Source organism: Capricornis sumatraensis, chromosome 10, assembly GCF_032405125.1.
Source record: "Capricornis sumatraensis isolate serow.1 chromosome 10, serow.2, whole genome shotgun sequence".
Classification (NCBI taxonomy): Eukaryota; Metazoa; Chordata; class Mammalia; order Artiodactyla; family Bovidae; genus Capricornis; species Capricornis sumatraensis.
The window spans coordinates 76,303,795-76,324,278 of NC_091078.1; the positions used below are offsets into that span (position 1 = coordinate 76,303,795).

Consider the following 20,484-nt stretch of genomic DNA (forward strand, 5'->3'; position numbering starts at 1 on the left):
AACAGTATTTGATTTTTCTCATTACTAGGGCATGAGAAAGGTTGAGTCTTCCTAACAAATTGGAACTCGGTTTTTATCTGTTCTTTGATTAGATCTCAGAGGAATCTAATTTTTAACAGTTTCTACAAATAATGCTTTGGAGTTAGGACTCTTACAGTGGTAAAACAGACTTAATTTGTTAAGTGATTCAAAATTTGGTTTCAGGCAGATATTGATACCGTTAGTGAACCCAGGTCTAGCTGCTCACCACTCAAAGGCCAGTAAATTGGCCAGGTGGGTGGAAAGGAAAGTTTGCTTTATTTTGGATGTCAGCAACGGGGAGTGAGGGGAGGCGCCTGTCCAAAGGCCAGTTCCCTCCACTGATAATCAGGGGGCAAGAGCTTTTATAGACAGACGGAGGGGGCTACATGCAGAAACAGCGCAGTCAGCTCTGGCGGTCATCTTGAAGTTGGTCATCGGTGGTCTGCCCAGCGTCATCTTGATTGTCTTCAGTAGTTAATCTTGATTCCCAGGGTCAGTCAGTTCCCATTTCCTTGAGGCCACTTGGGATTGTGGCAGCTTCTGTCGTGGCTACATTCTGCTCATCATGTAGCCTTCTCCTGCCTGGTGGGGATTTCAGTATCTGCAAACAGCTTGCAGGACATGGCTCAGAATATTATCTATAGCCCTTGAGGGACTAAAGGTCTGGGCCTGTGCTTAGTGGCTACAGTGTTACGATCGGGTCTCCTCTGGTTTCCTTTGTTTCTTCTGTGTGTTCTCACTTCTCAGATGAAGCTTATTCCTTGGCTAAGGCTTTTCCACAGACAGGCAAGGACATGGTGGGTGGGAGTGAGGGCCACAGGCTCCTGCTCCACTTTGATACCAAGTAATCCTGCTCTGCTAAACTTTTTTGGATTGGAGGTAGCTGCAGGTTTCTGAGAGAGCACGTCTGAGTAAACTGCAAGAACTGTGTCGAAAACAACCAAGTTCTTCAGTGGAGCCAGATACAGTGTTTCAGTAGCAAGCAGATTTTTGGAAGGTTGGGGGAGGACAGGCTTATATTTCCAGTATTATTAAGAGAAACACTTCAAGGCAAAGGCAAAACAGGTAATAGGAAGGAAGGCCCCAAACAGAACTCGTTTGTCTTCCCCCATGCTACTGCAAATAACTAGTAGGTATTTCTCTACTTGAAGCACTGGATTAGTCCATTTTATTACTACACATTTGAAACTAGAGGGGAAAAAATGAGATTTTATTTTTTATAGTTCCAGATCTCTCCTGTGCCATGTTTGTTTTAAATGAATGGATTCCAATCCTGCATTGGATAAGAGTTTAATGACGATGACACATAAAGCTCTCAAAGAGGACTCTCTGCCAACTGATGGAGCTAAATGAATGTCCAGTGGGTTGGTTCCACTCTTCTAATAGGTCATGGGCCAGGCCCTTCTGCAGTAGTTCTCATCCCTGAAGTGTCATCCTGGAGTTGAGTGAGCCTGTCCCAGTGTGGTATAGCCACTGGCAGCACGTGGCTGTTTAAATAAAATTGTGACTTTTTTTGAGAGTGAGGAAAAATAGTTTCTCTGTTGTACTAGCCCAATTCAGAAAGGTTTGTCACAGAGCTCAGGTCGATACCATTGTATCATCACAACTGGTGTTTCCTGAAACATCAGTGTTGGTGGGGCTACAAGGACTCTATCTCCCTCTTCGAGGTTTACAAGGCATAGTAGGCTATAAAAGAGGGGTGTGAAGTTGTGATTAAAGAAACATCATGACCCAGAATTTCTCACACTCACCAGGCTAATAAGTAACCCCTTTTGTGGCTGTAAATACTTACTTAGTTAAATGTCTTTGGAAAAAAACTGTTTCAGCAATAGGAAAGGAGGACATTGCAAGAGATATTTAATAACCTATATGTGGAAAGAATCTGAAAAAGGATATGTGTGTGGATCTGAATCACTTAGCTGCTGTCGCTTCAGTTGTGTCCGACTCTGTGCGATCCCATAGACGGCAGCCCACCAGGCTCCCCGTCCCTGGGATTCTCCAGGCAAGAACACTGGAGTGGGTTGCCATTTCCTTCTCCAATGCATGAAAGCAAAAAGTGAAAGGGAAGTCGCTCAGTCGTGTCTGACCCTCAGCGACCCCATGGACTGCAGCCTACCAGGCTCCTCCATCCATGGGATTTTCCAGGCAAGAGTACTGGAGTGGGGTGCCATTGCCTTCTCCAAATCACTTAGCTGTGTACCTATAAATCAACTACAATGAAAAGAATCATAGGAAAGGATGCTAGAAATTTTAATAAACAGCTTTTACATGGGAAGTCCCCTCCTGTTTCAGCTGGTGATAAACATCTACTTAGAGGCTTAACTCTGGCCAGGCCTCCCCGTGTCTTTCCCGCTGGATCTCGGTGCGTTCTCGGTGGCTCTTCTAAGCATTCTTCCTTTCCTCACAGCTGAATCTGGTATCCAGTGTCACCCTCTCCAAGTCTGCGTCAGAGGCTTCTCCACAGAGCTTACCTCATACTCCTACGACCCCCACTGCCCCCATCACTCCCGTCACCCAAGGCCCCTCCGTCATCACCACCACCAGCATGCACACGGTGGGCCCCATCCGCAGGCGGTACTCAGACAAATACAACGTGCCCATCTCTTCAGGTAGATCCTCTATTTTTGCCTCACGTGGAGTTGTAATCAACAGTGCTTGTCGACCAGCCTGTTTGTAAAAAGTGATAATTAATAGGACAATGATTCTTATTTAGCAGATATTGCGCAGAACCAAGAATTTTATAAGAACGCAGAAGTTAGACCACCATTTACATATGCATCTTTAATTAGGCAGGTAAGTAAACAATGCAGCTTGTGAAATTGCATCAGAAGGTATATGTGTACAGGGATATATTGATGAAGTAGATTTAAAACCGTTTAGTATGCAAGCATGCTAAAACCTTTTCTATAAGGTTTTTTAAAACTGCAATATATAATATAATTGCTTTTGATTAAGTATTACAATACGATGTGATTATTAGGAAATTCATTTCACACAACAGTGAAAATGAGCCTGTTTAAAGATGGCAAGTCAATTATCACAAGCTACAGTAATCTCTGATCCCTAGAATTAATCTGAGCTCTAAATAATTACTGAGCTTTAATCAGCTGGTGAAATGTTTTGCATTTCTCTTTGATTCAGCTTTATGAATGACTAATAAATTAATATTTCTGTACGGAAACAGAAATAAAAACTCAAAACAATTGGATAATTCCATTTTGAGTTTTGCTATTGAACTGGTAAATAGAACCATTCATCTTAGATCATTTCGTGAAAACTTTCTCAGGCTTTAGCTCAGCATCACAATTGTTTCCTATTTTCCAAAAATTGTATAATGACAGTTGTGCTGATTTGGTCATAAATTATCTTTTTCTGTTACTTTCGCTTCACAGGCCATTCTCGAATCTCCAGAAAAGCAGCTAACACTAAATGAAATCTATAACTGGTTCACACGAATGTTTGCTTACTTCCGACGTAATGCTGCCACGTGGAAGGTAAGCTTTGTTGCAGGTCTGTTTAGTCTTGGATCTTTGCCATTTACAGGGGAGAATTTGTTGTTGGTAACGTCTTGTAAGTTACAGTAATATTGTTTTGATACATTCAGAGAGTCTAATCTGTAGGAATATTGGATTGAGAAAATAATTACTGTGGCGTTAAAAATGCTAGGATGGAAGACTCCCTTACTTTTGCATCAGATGGACCAAATTTGTCTGTCTCTCTCTGGTTGGAATGTGAAGGAAATTGTCTTGTGTACACGAACCTCATGCCTTGAGGTCTTTAGCTAGCATCAGTATTTATTTCTGCAGAGACTGCATAGATAACTTTTTTCATTAGCTATTAGTAACGTGGAAAAATGATCAGGTAAATGTGAGATAAATGGAGAAGGCTGTATACTCCAAACACTAGCACAGTATATGGAAGTTACTACAGGAGAACCCTATATATATATGTATGTATATATATATATATAAGTTGGGTTTTTTTAAGTGAAGAGACTCAGATATTCATTTAACTGTGGGGAAGAAAAGTAATTATGAAATATATGACTTGACTGATACCATTTGCTCTAGACAAGTCATCCATAGCTCCAAGTGGGATGCCCCCAGCAAGACTTGTGACCACACAACAGTCCTCAATCCAAGTTCCACAGTTAGTGTATAGATTATGTTAGCATTGATTGCATTGTATTAGATTAAGCTCTCAGCAAGTTTTGGATTTCCTCACTATAATTTCTGTTTTAATAATATTTTTGCTATAGAAAAAGGGGCAGGTACTATTGGAGATTAATTATTTTTGCATAGTTAATATTTAGAATTGTTATAATCCCCCAATTCTAAGACATTTAGAAATATTTAAAATGCAAATATTTTACATGGTTTTATTATAAAGATGATAGGGGTTTGTTATAGGGTGCAAATAAAACATGCTTTGCTTGAACTAGAAGTTTTCCTTGCTACTTATTAACTTTATATGGGAGGAAATCAAACATGGAAAATACATTTCCTCTACTACATTTGTCATAAATTAGCATTTTTAAAACAAAATGAATATAACCGTAGAATTAATTCTTCACACTTACAGTTATGAATAATGACCCAATGTACCTTTTTTCTATTAAGACACATGGGCGCTAAAGGAACTTGGTTCAAAATATTCCTTTCTCTTCCTCAGCCTGCCCTAAGGAAGAGAAGATACAAATAATCTTCAGCTATGAATGCTTTTCAGAATTTAGGAAGTGTAAACATGAAGCAGACATTTTCTTCTAATTACCTTTTATAAATAGCAAATAATCAGATTTTAAAATAATTACCAGTGTCGAATGTGATATTTAGGCTCAAATCTTCAGATTTAACTTTTTCATTTCTGTAAAGTGCCAGAAAAAGTGCCATTCATATAAACAGTCCTAGGTGAAGTATTTAATGATTCATAAATACATACACTTTTCTCTCCATGTCCTATTTGTGCTGCAGTCTTACACAAAAGATAAAATGCCAGGTAAAATGATGACTGGGAAGAGCTCACTCACCTTTTCGGGGAAATTCTCTATTTCCAGTTGCTTGTGCTTGGATGTACAGTCTTCAAAAGCAGAAACTTAAGTTTTGACCTTACATCTTAATTTACATGGCTGTACAATATAGACAGTTCTAGAGCAGTCCTGTTTTTCAGACACGGCTTTTCCAGTTTGTACATCTTGATACTTACTGTAAAATAGTAGATAGGATGAGGAGAAATACTGCTTTCTGTTCCCAGTTAGGCGTCCTCTGGGTACATATACTCTGGATTTTTTTTTTTTTGGTAAGAAACTTGGGTTTATTTCAAGCACTTCAGTGTTGTTTTAGGAGATAAAGAATGCTAAGGGTCTACTGTTATCTCTGCCTTTGTGCAACATAAAAAAGAAAATGCTTTTTAAAGACTCATTTATATGTGGAGAAATTTGTCCTACCAAGTATAATGCCAACCATTTTCCAGAGATTGTTGTTTGGTAGAAACCTATCAAACCTGTTTGAATCAGGGGTATCCTTTCATAGTCACTTGGAGGTCTTGAACCCACCCAGTTATGCTGGTATTGCTCACAAATTCCTTGAGTATTTATCCTATGGCTTCTTCCTGTGAGCAGTTCATCATGCCATGTGATAAAATTTATCTCATTACCTTCTAAATCAGACCAGAAAAATCACCCTTCTTGAGCATGACTCCTCACAAAGTCACCAGTGGTGATTATCCAAAAATGGAAACACCTCTCAAAGAACAAATCCAGCTCTGCCCCTGGAAAGGATCAGGGAGAGAGGAAATAGTGAAGGGAAGGAATACACAATGTTGGAGCAATAGCAGTGTTGCTGAAATAAAGTGAAGGACTTACGAGGGCTGTGAGGTGTGGTATTGGTATCGTCTTCTTATGCCCCCATTGTCACCTTATTCCCCGTAAGAAGAAAATTGGGAGTAAATGACATGGGTCTCTCTGAAATACCCTCATGTCCAGTTTGAAGGGTCAATAAGTTCAACCAGGAGAACTGAAGAAGTAAAGCGGTGCTTGTTACTTTACCTGGTGAGGGTTGTGGAATTTCCTGAAACTCAGGAAAGCTGAGATGTTAAAACCTCTTCACCCTTCAGTTGAGCCCCTCCTTTGGTAGGTTACAGATGTCAAGGGTTTCAGTTTAGGAGTGACCCGAATTTACTTCTTACCCTAAGAAAGTTATATGTAAATAGAAGCCATCAAATAGTAAAGCATTCTCGCTTTGCCACTGAGAGTTCTACTCATGGTTCCCTCTGGCATTTTCTCTGTTAATTAAAGCACGTACCCCTGGTAAGGGCCAGCTTTTATATGTTTGGGAAGGTAAGGCATAGCTTGATAATGGATGCTAATCCAGTGAGGGTCTTGTCATCCTCTGATCCTGTCAGATGCAGGAGGCGGTACTCTCAGTGGTAAACAGCCAATGTCCATTTCTTCTGAATAAATCTGAGAAAATGGGTCAAAGGTGTTAAAGCCAAAACTTCAAAGAATAAAAAAGCAGCAGCAAAATGACTTAAACCATTTTTGTATGAGAGACAATGAGTTCAAAGGTGACAGTTTTAAGCTTGTTTGCTGATTTTAAAGTCATATTAACATTACTTTTCTATTTTGGCTTTGAAACATATTTGGGAGCTAATATTTTAGTATGAGAGATGAGTGGGTTTAAAAGGGACTGTTTTATGCTTTACTTGTTTCCTGATTTTGAAGTCATATTAACATTACTTTTATATTTTGGCTGTGAAACCTGCTTGGGGGCTAATACACATATTAAAAAATACTTCTGGTTAACTATGACCAGAGATTAGGTGAAAATGCCGAAGTACAGTTAACTCATCATTTTGGATTTTGATTTTTCTTTTTTGCAAGAGGCGCCCTTCACCACAGGAGGGTCCTCCTAGGGGTGGGAACTGCAGCTCTTGGGGATGGGTTTACAACCGTGGGCTGTTAGGCTGAATTTACTGCTGTTTTTGGAGTCTTTTTCTTATGGACAATGTTCTCTCTTTTATACTTGCTGCAGAATGCAGTGCGTCATAATCTTAGTCTCCACAAGTGTTTTGTGCGAGTAGAAAACGTTAAAGGGGCAGTATGGACAGTGGACGAAGTAGAGTTCCAAAAGCGAAGGCCACAAAAGATCAGTGGGTACGTCCGCCACGTTTGAACCTCTTAGCCTGGCTGGGATTGCGCTAACCAGTGTCACGTAGAGGCTTTGGCTGCTAGATGGTGTTAGACCAGACACCTGGTTTCACGTTGTCTCAGTGAAGGGAAGCAAAAAAGCATTTCATCCCTCCCGTTTTGTATACCCGCCAGTCCCCTTGCCCTGCTTGCTGGTCTTTGTTGCATCACATGCTAGTAGCTTTTAGGTGGCAATGCATATTAACCCTCACAAACCATTGGCTTATGCTTATTGCATTTTATTTTCTTTCTCCTGTTCCCTGTATTGGATGTCTGTTCTGCCCCCAACCCTGCCTCTCTCCTTTTGTTGCCACTTCATCTCCTTTGCTGCTGCTCCTATCCCAGGGTGCCATTCGCACCAACCTCTCACTGCATAAGTGCTTTATCAGAGTAGAGGATGAGTTTGGGTCCTTTTGGACAGTTGATGATGAAGAGTTTAAACGTGGCCGCCATATTCAACGAGGCCGTCCTCGCAAATACTGCCCCGATGAAAACTTTGACGAGCTTGTCGCACAGTAAGAGCCTTTACTTGCTTTTGTTTTTTGTTTCTGCTGTTGCTTTGGCTTTGCATGGTTGACTCATCCCATAATAGTTTTGCATTTCACCACGTAGCAGTGCCACGGCTTTCTGCAACGGAACTAAATTGTGTGATTTGTACATGTATTTCTCTCGTTTCCCTTGGAACACCAGCGCCCTGAATAATGCTTTTTTGACGTCTTTAATGCAAATACCGGTTGTCTTTTGATTCAGCAGCTTTACGGGGACCCCTATAACTCAGTGCTTTTGCGTGACCCCTAATTCCTCCAAGTGAAGAGGAAATTCTTCTTTAGAGTTAAAATGTGTATTTACTGGGGTAAATTTCTTTTTATTGGCTCACTCAGTATAACAATATAAATGTAGTAAAATGAATGATAAAAGTACTCCAAGCATAGGAAGGAAATTAGTTAACAATCCATCTACTTCCTTTAAGGATCATTGATCAATGTAGGTAATTTCCTCCCGAAAGCCACCCCTACCTTTCTGACCATATCCTCACGTGTGATTTTTTTAAGTATTTTTATCCTTCCTGTCTAGAGATGTTCTTAGAACAGTATCTTGTCATCATTTGATCAGTAAATGGACACAGCATCAAATTATTCTTTTATCCTCACAAATTTGGCTGTGCCAGAGAGACTTGAACCAGCCTTGGCTGACCAACCCTCCCTGGAGTACCCCCTCTCTCCTTTTCGGCAGTAAATGAGCCTTGAAGACTTTTTCTTCAGAGCTACCCTGCCATTCCTCTAGCATTTGTTCTAGAACTCAAATCCTGAAGAAGCTTAAGAGCCAGGATTCCTCCCGCCTGCTCCCAGGAGACCTTGCCGTCAGCTCACTGACATCCCAGAGCATCAGCCTTCCTGCTAGAGTCAGGAGCGGCTGCTCCAAATTGACAAAAGATTCATCCATGGAGGAAGTGCCCAAGCTAATTATTACATAGTCCACAGTTGTACCCCCAATTTGCTTGAACGGCAATCTCTATCCAGCTCAGAGGTGTTCACATAGACCAGCCCCCGGTGAAGCCAGGGGCTAGGGAGAAACCCGACTTTCCTTTGGGTTGGGGACTGGGAGACATTTCTGATTTGGAAGGATACCAGCAAGCTTAAGACTTAGCAAAGAACTCGGGGGGTGATTGTGTTTAACTTTGAGTTTTTATCTTTCTCTTACACAGTAACCCTTCCCTTATTAAAAACATGCAGACCAGCCACGCCTACTGTACACCTCTCAATGCAGCTTTACAGGTAAGATGAACGGCTGCCCCGACTCTGTGGCAGAGGGACATGTCTCCCCCACTCATTTCAAAATATATTAGCCTCGCTCTAATTAGATATTAAATTTTAATTCCGTTAAACTTTTTTCTTAAGTGCACAAAGCATCGTACTCCCTGGAGGCAAACACATCGGGCTGCTTCAGCATTAGCAGGATGCTTAGCATTTTGAATATTGTGGCAAAAAAATTAAAAGTTCACTTATTAATATTTATCAGCAGTATCATAATTTCCATCCTCTTATTTCAGAATTTCACTTGAGGCAAAAATACCACAAGTGTAATTACTCTAGCACAGCTATTAATGTGCTGGATGATAGGCTACTGTATCACATGACCTTCTATTGTTCACCGGTTTAAAGAGAAAGCAGAGCTTTTTTATTCCTTCTCCTTCTTTTAAAGTCTATTTTAGCATCTTTTCACTGGGGAGGGAGGAGGCTGGGTCTGGTTCGCTGGGTAAAAGTAAACTGTTTTTGTTCAAGCCATAGAGTTAGACTCTAGGTTTCCAGCAGATTGCTCAAGGTTACATAAGAAGCTTGCAGGATGTTTGCTCCTACTGACAAACCAAGCCGTCCTTATGTAACCGGTGTTACCAGCGGTGGGGGGGGGGGGGGGGAGGGGTGTGGGGGGAGGAGGGTGAAGACACGGGGTTTGAGCAGGAGGGAGGTGACCTCCCCGATGTGAGTAACCAGGGCAGCCCTGGCGTCTGTCAAGCCTTCTAATTATTGCACATCTCAGCTACCAAACAATCAAGTCACGGCCAAATCGAGAGAGGACTGGAGTACCCTACAGTGAACTTACCTGGGCAGGGCCGTCCTCCGGAGTTCATAGGTGGACAGGGTCTGGTGGACCTTCGCAGCCGGCATTCTTGATACAGATGTGACGAAGTCTTGTGCCCATTCAACGGGCCGAAATTAAAATTTCCCGAGGGAAGGGCACAAACAGAAGCAGACGTCTTAAAAAGGCTCCTTCAGGGGATGATAGTGATGAAAACACAATGGAGACACTCGGCATTAAGGGGAACAGAGTTGGGTAAAGAGGTGATAGAATAATCTTCCTGTTCTCACTGAGCACCTGCCCTGCGTCCTAGAGAACCATTTTCCCAGTTTACTCACTCAGCGAAAGCTTCCGGCTTCCGAGGATGGAACCATACACAGCCTTAACACACTTTTGAGTTCAGAGGCAAATTCACTCAGCTTAGCTTTTCAGTAATTATACACACACACACACACACACACACACACACACACACACACACACAGCCCAAACCAAATTTAATAGGAGGAACTACTTTCACACACACACACACACACACACACACACACACACACACACACACACACACACACACACACAGCCCAAACCAAATTTAATAGGAGGAACTACTTTCTGTGTTTCTTTTAATTACTTGTAGTTTACACAGTAACTTTAGAAAAGCAAATGAAGGCACGCTTAGATGCCGCCACTGTAAATACCATTCATTAGTAGCTTATTTTCCCTGGAGTCTTATGAAGTGTGAATTTAAAGGCTGCTCTATCTGGAATGGTATTCAGATTACAAGCACATTTGACATTCATGAGGCTGCCAGGCAAAAAAAAAAAACACACACAGCCCACCAGCAGCAGTGGTCCTCCAGCCTCTGGCTTCTCTTACCTTAGTGACTGATTTCCACTAGGATGCTTTCTCTTTACAGAACTGCTCACACTTTACTTCTGCATTTACCTTTGGCCCCTCTACCCTTTCTTACTTTCAGTGATAGCCCCAAACTCTCCCACCATTTTTCCGAGAATCGTTTGTATCTATCCTGAGGTGAGGTGAATACCTGGGTCTCAAGTCATGATTTGAGGAACGGATCTTCTCCCTCTCCTCCAGGAGTTTGGGTCCTTGGTCAGTAGACAGTCCTCTCAGACAACTTTCCACCATGCACCTTAAATAAAGAGACCACCAGCAGGCCTTCCCTTCCTGCCCACTTCCATTTTTTCAAGGCAAGTAAAAATAATAGTGGAACAACATCTTCAAAAGATTACTAGAGCAACATAACGCGTGATATACAATATATAAAATAGGACAGCAGAATCCACTACAGAAATAAAACATTGGACTCGGGACAGATTGCATTATGCTCTGAAAAAGTGAAGTAACTAAGGGTAACCGTAAAGCTTCATATTTATAGACTGCCTCTCCCCGCTGGGATCTCAGAGCAGTTAAGGCTCCAGGAGGGACAGGACTTAAGCACCTTCGATTTGGGGGGGTAGAGAGGCCAGTGTGATGTGAAACCACGTACTCTGCATTGGACCAGTCCTTTGTAAAATCTGTAACCCCTTGCTCCAAAAGAGACATCAAGTGCAAAAGGAGCCACTAGGTTAGACCTAAGCTGTTGGTGGAAAGTTTTCTAAGCTCGGGTAGGTGGCTTTGGTCACTCAGGCAGAGAATGTCCAAGAAGCTGTCTTGTGTAGGAGCGACTGGGTTTCTCATTGCAGCCCACGTCATCGTTTTTTTAAAAGAGGAGCACACTGGTTTTCTTTTTTTGTCTGAGAATCAAGGATTGGTGTAAGTGCTTACCTTTGGATGCCTTTCACCAGTGTCAGCTGTGTTTTATGATCCAGTTCCCATCGGAATTGGCCTTGACCCAGAACACACTGAGAGCCACAGAAAATGAATCAATCACCCCGAACAGGTTGCCCTGTCCATAGGATGGCCAGCTCATCCCGAAGCATACATTCTTGGGAACACGTCAGTGTTGTATGTACTTCTCCATCTTTTGACTGGAGAAGCTGCAAGGAGAAGAAACACCAAGCTAGAGCTTGGCCCCACTCTTGCCACCTTCTGACTGTAAAAGTGAAAGAGACTCAGTGATGGTCCCAGCAGAACTTCCATGTCAAGGAGAAATAGGGCCAGTGTGTGTGTCTCGCTGCAGTTTGGTGTGGGGCGGATCAGGCAACGGGTCTGACTTTTCACTCTGCCAGAAAAAGAAAAAATGTTTTATTGCAATTACAAGAGATCTGTTGAAAAAAGTACTTGATGCAAATTATTTGACAAACAGTAGGAGAGTGAGGAACGTTCAGATGTGCTGTTCGTCAAGATGAGTTCACCACATTTGGGAATGAAAATGGGATTTCCCCCCCCACTTTTTAGAAGAAGGCAGTTACATAAATTCAGAAGTGGAGGGAAGGAAAAGCTGTGGGCTTGCAGTGGGCCTGGCTTTGAAGTCATCCCATAGCCAGTGCTGGGTTAGGTGTGGGCAGGTCATCCATCCCTGGGCTTAAATCTCGAAGGCGTTTCTGGCCTTGGACCTTGTACAGCAAGCGAGACTGTGATTGTCTTAACATGCAGATTCCCTGCAGCCCAGCTCTGCACCTGTTCTCTCTTCACTTCTGGCTTCTACTTGGTCTCTAGAGCCAGGGTTTCTAGAATCATCTGGACTCTTGTATCACTGGCCAGTTGGAGTCACTGCACCAGATTGTCTTGTGATTGTACTTTTACTCCTGCTGCTGCTGCTGCTAAGTCGCTTCAGTCATGTCCGACTCTGTGTGACCCCATAGACAGCAGCCCACCAGGCTCCCTCGTCCCTGGGATTCTCCAGGCAAGAACACTGGAGTGGGTTGCCATTTCTTTCTCCAATGCATGAAAGTGAAAAGTGAAAGGGAAGTCGCTCAGTCGTGCCAGGCCGAGTGTAGTCTGCAAGAGAACGAGTTTGATAAATCTTGGTCAATTACAGCTGCCAGCTTTTGCAAGGCTGTCCTCTTTAATAAAATGCACAGTTGCTAGGTCAGAATCATGACCCAAATGACAGAGTATGGACACTGTAGCCCAGTGAGAGGTCTGATTGTTGTCTGCATCTCAGACTGGGTGGTCGTTTTATTCACGTGCAGTAAGATAGGAAATGAACAGTATATCCAACCATCGGGTTTAGGATATCTTTCTTTTTCTCTCCATTTCCACACTTTTTCGCTGACACTCAACTTAGAGTGACTTTGTCACCTTCGATATGGATGTACTTACGTACCCCCAAAGAAATACGATTTACAGCTTCCTTTTGCCAGAGATTTCTTTTTCCTTCGGTCCTCAAATTCCAGATGATTGGTTGGAACCTGAAAGATTGCATAGAGTTACCTTCAACCAGTTATCTCAGACTACACTAAAAAGATTCAAAAATCATTAAAACAGAAATGATGGGGAGGGGAGATAAAAATTGATTCCAATTCTATAATCTCTTCCTTTTCTATAGGATCTGAGACGTAAATGTTTATGGAAGTTCTCATAAGTTTGGGCTCTGCAGCCAGAATAATCTGATCAAATCTTTAATATCCAATAGTGGAGTCATCGAAGTGGATAAAGAAATGAAAATTCCATTACATTTCCCTGTGATCTGGAAATATTCAGTTCCTCTTGAAAAAAGGCTTCAGACAGAAAACTCATTATGAGATAGCCTTGTCTAAAGCTTGTGCCTCCACTCCACAGGCGCCTCGGTCCCTCCAGCTATAGCTCTTTGGAACCCAGCTTGGGACACGTGTCATCATCAGCTTGACTCTTAAAGCACAGCCCTTCTAGACCTATTAGAAACTTGTCTTTGCCAACTATACCAGAATGAAATTAAACTGAAGACCATCGACTCCACCTGTAATTGATAGCCTCCCTGTCTGTACACCCTGTCTTCATACATTTTCTTTGGGTTGATGGCAGGCTTCGATGGCTGAGAACAGTATACCTCTATACACTACCGCTTCCATGGGAAACCCCACTCTGGGCAACCTGGCCAGCGCTATCCGGGAAGAGCTGAACGGGGCAATGGAGCACACCAACAGCAACGAGAGCGACAGCAGTCCGGGCAGATCCCCTCTGCAAGCTGTGTGAGTACTGGCCCCCGCAGCACCTCCGCCATCGGCTCCCCCTGGTTTTCTGTCATACGAGCCCTGCTCTGACTGCCGTCAACACCTTTTCTGTCATTTCTGACTTCCTAGAACCCAGGGAGAAGTGGGTGCTTCCAGAAATGTTCAGCTTGGTTCGCAGCTAAAAGGACCACTTACTTATACCCGACTCATAAGCATAGTAGGCTTCCTGCAGCCCCACAAATGCTCAGAGCCAGAAAGGGGATGATGCCTGTGCTTTTTGCCCTTGCTCAGTCAGCTCAGGCCGTTACTTCAGCCACCTTACCTTTTCCTCCTAGAAGCAGTATGCATCCTGTGACACGGTTCACTGTCTGCTCAACGTGCCAGCGTGCTGAACCCAGCAGGGCGGGAAAGGATGCTTGTTTACTTGGTGGTGGGATAATGGTGAGCTGCGCACGCCGCGCTAAAGCGCTATTACCAAGCATTAATGATGGCACGAAGGAAAGACGGCATGATTTATAGATTGCTCTTAAAATATCAAAAGGAAAATTAATAGGGGCATTATAGCAGCAGACGGCAGTATAATGAGCACGCCCAGAACCATGCAGAGTGCTGGGTGAGGGCTGTCTGTCCTGCGTGTGTGTGAGGCCCCTGGGGGTGGGCGATGGGAGGCAGGCAGGGTGACACCACTCCCTCTCTTGCAAGAAGAGTTTCAAAGAGAAAAGAAACCCCGATTTCCCACGTCGGATTCACCAGGGATGCTCTAGAATGACAGCTTCTCCCTTTTAGCGAGTGTCTGTAAAACCAATGCCTGCTTTAAAGGAGTAAACCAATGCAGTGTTTACCATGCTGTCAGCTCCTAGAAATAGACCCCTTGTCTACACAATGCTTCTGAATTACTGACCAACATCTTAGTTTAAGAGCATTTGAGTGATCAGAATGGAAAATATGACCTGTAGCAATTAGCAACAGAATGAATTGGCATCTAACAACAAAGGCAAAATGCTGTCTGCCAGTGTGGGTAATTGGTGGCTTTGGAGGAATCTGAAATTTGATTATTTAGCATTTGAATTTCATGCCCAAAGTGCTTTGAAAAGGATCTTTAAAGATGAAAATAGTCTTTTTAAATTCATAACAACAGTCCCTTAGCATTTACTCCACAACATTTTAAGAACGTGTTTATCTCTCACACTGCCACTGCCATATATCATGCTTCCTCCAGCAACCTGGTGTTTCTGACTTTATTATCACACCCACATTCATCTTTAAATCATTGTCATGACAGGAGTATTTACTAAGATATTAAGGAAGTTCAGAGCAAATATAAATTGTTATGTATGCTACTTCAGGAAATACTGTGGAGCAAAAACGTCTGAAACTACTGAGTAAAAGAGAGAGTTTTTCATAGTATCCACAGAACTCCCAAGGTTTCGTTCCTGTGTTTATAGTAAGAGAAAAAAAAAATGACTAAAAAAAAATAAAGGAAAGATATTTGGATAAAAATTCACACAGCAGTTTTGAGTGATGCTAGTTTTGCTGTATGAGATAGTTACTATAATTTATGGAAACTTTGAGTTAACCCCAATATAACAGAAGTCTTGTTTTACAGCTGTCAGTCAGTTTAATTTTTAACAAAGTGAAGATTTTATTGATGGGTGGTTTTGTTTTAAAAAAAAAACCCTGTATAAAGATGTCAAAAAGCATACTGTTTGTTGCTTAAATCTCATAGTGTACAGTACAATAGATTATTTTGCTAAAAAGAATTATATGTCATCAGCCCATTTCCTATGCCTACTCTTGGTGCTGGAGATGGTTACCCTTTTTCATCTCACATTTCCATTAAGCAAATTCTGTAATGATGGAGTTTTAATTCTTATCCAACATGCATTACCTGCTATGATGCAGATTGTCTCCTAACCTTTCTATTCTATTGGAATAACTCAAATCATAAACTTTACAGCAAGGCTTAAAGGACCCTGTGAGTAACGGCCCACCTGCTACCTAGTGTTGACATAGAATTCTCTCTTACCTTCCCTGTGACACTCAAATACCACTACATTTTTTTCTCTTTTGGAACACTACCAAGTATCCATAAGTGTGGCCTTGGAGTATTATCCATTCGTCCTGGGAGGAGCTAAAGGAGCTGTCGTACAAAGCACGCACTCCATGCTGTCCCCATTCCCTCTGAACATAGTGCCTTTAGACAGCAGTCAGCTCGCTTTCAAAACTCTGCTGTTCCCACAGTGGCGAAAGAAAGCAGTTAGATCTAAGAAGGAAAATGTGGGGTTTGGCACAGTTATTCCCTGGAAGCCCTTTCGGAATCGGAAGTCAGAGAGAAGGGAGGAGGTGGCCAGTGAGCGTGGAAGGCGCCACGCGTGTCTCCGTTTCCCAGGATGCAGGGGGGTGACCGTGAAGCAGAGGGTCTGAAGGAGTTTGCAGCTTACCTGAAATGGATCTTGCATGGAAAGCCATTCTTTCCCATTCTCTGAAACGCTACTTGCCCATGTTCCTGCAGTGGCCCCACTCAGCGAGGGGTCTGCTGGTTTCACGGAATGTCGTGAAGTTGGATCTCATTTCCCTGGAGTTCTAAGAAGCCTTAATATCTCACCTGGTTGTGTTGGCAGCTTGTCACGTGGTAGATCTGATCAGTTCACCTTTGCTGAGGCTCCACTCAATAGTAGGTGCTGGGTTTGAATCAGGGTGCACAGGGCCGTCACCTGTGTCTTTGGGATGGAAAATCATCTCACTGAAGTTTGCCTGCAGATTGCAGAGGGGAGCCAAATACTCTCCCACGTGAACTCTGCCTTGTTGGGGTTCAGGGAAGTGACACATACCTGATTTTTTCTTTCGCCTAGCCCAACATTTGTCAAAGTCTCAAATTATAAGGCAAGAACTTCATTAAGACTCTCCAGTTGTTCCTAGGGTCTCCCACCTCTCCCACCCCTCCCACCCATAGCCTTGTATCATTTCTGTCATCAGATTCAGCTTTATAAACCTGAAAAGATGAATATATCTGGTAGTGTGAAGAAAAATGAAAATAGGAAAATGGGAAACACAGCTGACTCACAGTTCAGGCAGCACACAACCCTAAAACACTCTTGTCCAAACAACTGTTACTAGAACCATGCTACCAGAGGACGGGAGGGGGTGAAGTAACAGTTCCAACAGTGCTGATATGAAGCCCAAACATAAAGTGACGTTCACCATTGTCAGTCACCCGAGAAACACAGTTGAAGGTAACTGGAACTTTCCTTATACCTGCTCAGCAACACACCATATTTGAAAAGCAACACTTGGGGCTGATGAGGTTGAGTCTAAATTGATAGAGCTTCTCTGGAAATTAACATTGCAATAAATCATAAGAACCATAAGATGCTTTAGCCTCTGCTCCAACAATTTCATTCTCAGACATTTATCCTAAGCCAGTAAATCAAGTATGGATAGAAGTGGTCACTGTAGTACAACAAAGAGCACAGCGGGGTTGAAGGGCAGAGAGGCGAGAAAAAGACAGTCCCAAACGCCCAGTATTAAGTGGTACACATGTCAGTCAGCATGGTGCTCATAGAGTCATAAAAATTAAAACCGTAAAGGTAGCAGAATAACATTCCTGCTATGTTTGCAATATGTGAAGACATGACCCCAAATGGGAGAGGGTAGACAAAACAAAACATCCTCCCTTAACTAGCGTTTATGGGTGATTTTTTTAAAAAAAGGAATAAAAATCCACACACCCAATTCTTCCCGAAAGAATACAGGGGAGGGGCCTACCAGGGCTGACTTCCCAGGCATGCGATGAACACAGTCTCACAAAGATCCCACGCTTGAAAGTTTCAATGCTCAGCTGTTTCCATCTGGAAAGTCTCAATGAATTTTTCAAATGCATTTTCACTTCACACTGGACTCTGCAAATTATGCATCTGGTCCTGGATCTTGACCTGAAAACAAATAAAGAGGACCATTAACAAACTAAGAATAGACGGAGCCAAAGCAGTGAAACATACTCTAATACAACCTGGGCATATTTCATTTCGCACATAGATTTTAAGAATATGGGCTCTTTTTTAAAAGCTATTCATCCCGACATCCACCTCCAAACGCTCTCTAGGCTTTGCTAATTGAGAGTCAGTTGGTCTTCTGGAGGTCGCCGTGGCAAGGGCAGTCCGGAGCACTCCTCTGTTGGTTTTTCAAGGTTCAAGTGGCCTTCAGGGTTTGCATACAACATCAGTTATTTAGGGAGGCAGCAGTCCCCAGCACCACCTCTTACTACTAATACTTGATAAAGTTGAATGAAAAAAATCCACCATTGGTAGCCTGTCCCTGCAATGGGATCTTTTTTTTTTTCTTTTAAACTTGAATGGGAACCGGGTTTTATAACTTGAATGGCTCTTTTACATATCAAAAGCCCCACAGCCGAAAGTAATTTGTATTTGCAAAAGGATCGGTTGTAAATATGATTTAAGAACAGCATTTCTCAGTTGTTATCGGAGTGGTTTCTCGTGGTCCCTCGCCGGCCCCTTCGGGTGAACTGTGCACTGGGGGGGTAATGAGCGCGTTGGCAGATCTCATCAGAGCCCAGCGCGTCCCGGTGGCCGCTACCAGCCGGGCCTCTTGTTTAGTCTTGTTTACAGCTGACAGCGTTATTATTCTGACCGGGGCTCTGCTTGCTTATCATATTGTTGTGTTGAGCGCACCTTTTCCTCTCCGTTTGTGTTTCCTGGCAGGGCTTTTCTTGCCTTATTGACAGTTTGTAAAAATATGCATTAATTTGGAGTTTCCAGCATGTATCATGGTGTCTCTTTGCTGTGTTTGCTTGAAGTTGATTAATGATAGACCCTCGCTTGGGGTTGGTCTCTGGAGAGCTTTTTCACAGGTTCTGCATGTTAACTAGCAAAGCAGAACACACATCAAGCCGCGATTTGCCCAGCCTCCAGTTTTGGGTCCCCACAAACTACCCTTGCGTGACAGGTTCTTGGTTCATGGGATTATTTCAAGGTTTGTTTTCCTCCACGCAGGAGGCCACTCCGGGGCCCGTTAGCTGCTACCCAAAGTGTGTCCTTGGACTAGCAGCATTAGTGCAGAGCTGGTCAGAGATGGAAGTCTCAGGCTGCATTTTAACCAAAGCCCATGTTAATGTGTGTGCACGTCACACTGTAAGAAACACCATGGAGGACACACCCACTGATGCTTCCATCCAGAGACCCTTCTGGGATGATGGGAATCTCCCCTTCCGTGCAGTCCAATATAGCACTTAAAATGTAGCCAGTGCAACTGAGAAGCACAATTTTAAGCTTAGTTTTCGTAGTCACATGTTGTTAGTGGCTGCTGTATAGAATGTCACAGCCCTAGATTGTGGCTTCTGTGTTACCCAGAACACCCAACTTACCTTGAGTTGGGAAGTCCCCTCAGTGAACCTTCTCTTGCTTTTCCAGGCATCCTGTACACGTCAAAGAAGAGCCTCTGGACCCCGAGGAAGCTGAAGGGCCACTTTCCTTAGTGACAACAGCCAACCACAGTCCAGATTTTGACCATGACAGAGATTATGAAGATGAACCTGTAAATGAGGACATGGAGTGAACATCTGGGCAGGCCAACCCCAAGAGTGTGAAGATTGGGGGGGAAAAAACACACACACAAAACAAAACATGTCAAAAGTTGGCAGTGAAATCGTTCTCCATCGGTTGTACAGTCTGGAGGATTTTTCACTACATTTTGACAACTCTGCAATGTGTTAACTCTTAGTGCCATCAAGAATCCCATTTGGGAGTATTTTTGATTTTTCTACTTTTTGTTGAAAAAAGGAATTTGTACTCTGTGCATTGGATGGACTTGTTTGGTACTGGGGATTTTCCTCTCTTAACAGTCAACATCAGTGTTGTAAATTCGCTAAACTGATTCACTTTTAGCAGCAGACTTTGCGAACTGCAGTCCTGCCGACGTTGCACAACGAGGACACCCAACCGAGCACGTGCGCCCGAGCTGCAGACCAAGCCTCTGCCCGAATCTAAGGACTCCAATGGACGACCTATTTGCACAGTACTGCATGTTGATTATCACTGCCTTTACTCCAGTTTGTTTTTTTTTTTGCTTCCAGTTGGGATGGGGAAGGCCTTTGTGTGTGTATTGGGGGGAGGGTTTAAAAATAATTACCCCAAACTTTTTAATGTATTGCCTTTTTTTTTTTTTTTTTGGCTTCTCCTATACCATTTTAAGTTCTGACCTCAGGCCTCCATTTGGGCCCGCGGCCTCTTGGAGGCTTCAAGTTTTCTGTACCTTGTGATGAATGTTAATAGGTGTTTTTATTATACAAAGCTGAATGTCATTTCTCGTTCGTAGTTTTCTGTCACTCATTCCATTTCCCTTCAGACATCACCACTGTTTTCTCAAAAGTCAGAAAACATTCCGTTTTGGTCTTTTGCAAAAAGGTCTCAAATGCTGCACTCTACATGTGAAGGTCCTCTCACCCAGATGTGAAGTTCCTGCCAGAAAGAGAATGAATGACAGAAAAAAAAAAAAATTAGAGACACCCTAGGAACCATGCAGATTCATTTCACAAAGCAGTATTGGAATGTGGGAAGAGGGTTGTTTCAGATTTTCCTTTTTTTTTTTAAATATTGTACCTACCATCATTCTTAATAAATGCCACAGCATTTT

At 42.8% G+C, this 20,484-nt stretch overlaps 1 protein-coding gene across 7 annotated transcripts in view; it reads left to right on the forward strand.

The window, feature by feature from the left end:
• Nucleotides 1–20,035, forward strand: part of FOXP1 (forkhead box P1) — a 236,469-nt gene extending 216,434 nt beyond the window's left edge. For 4 of the 7 annotated variants that reach the window (XM_068983065.1, XM_068983067.1, XM_068983070.1 and 1 more), the window contains 7 exons: nucleotides 2,429–2,630; nucleotides 2,735–2,814; nucleotides 3,414–3,515; nucleotides 7,050–7,171; nucleotides 8,910–8,979; nucleotides 13,688–13,854; nucleotides 19,263–20,035. In XM_068983065.1, the coding sequence (XP_068839166.1) occupies nucleotides 2,429–2,630; nucleotides 2,735–2,814; nucleotides 3,414–3,515; nucleotides 7,050–7,171; nucleotides 8,910–8,979; nucleotides 13,688–13,854; nucleotides 19,263–19,407 (888 nt within the window). In that variant the 3' untranslated portion in view covers nucleotides 19,408–20,035. Of the gene's footprint in view, nucleotides 1–2,428; nucleotides 2,631–2,734; nucleotides 2,815–3,413; nucleotides 3,516–7,049; nucleotides 7,172–7,549; nucleotides 7,720–8,909; nucleotides 8,980–13,687; nucleotides 13,855–19,262 lie in introns of all 7 variants that reach the window. The other 3 variants (XM_068983069.1, XM_068983068.1, XM_068983063.1) reach the window with 2 other exon arrangements.
• Nucleotides 20,036–20,484: the final 449 nt, after the last annotated feature.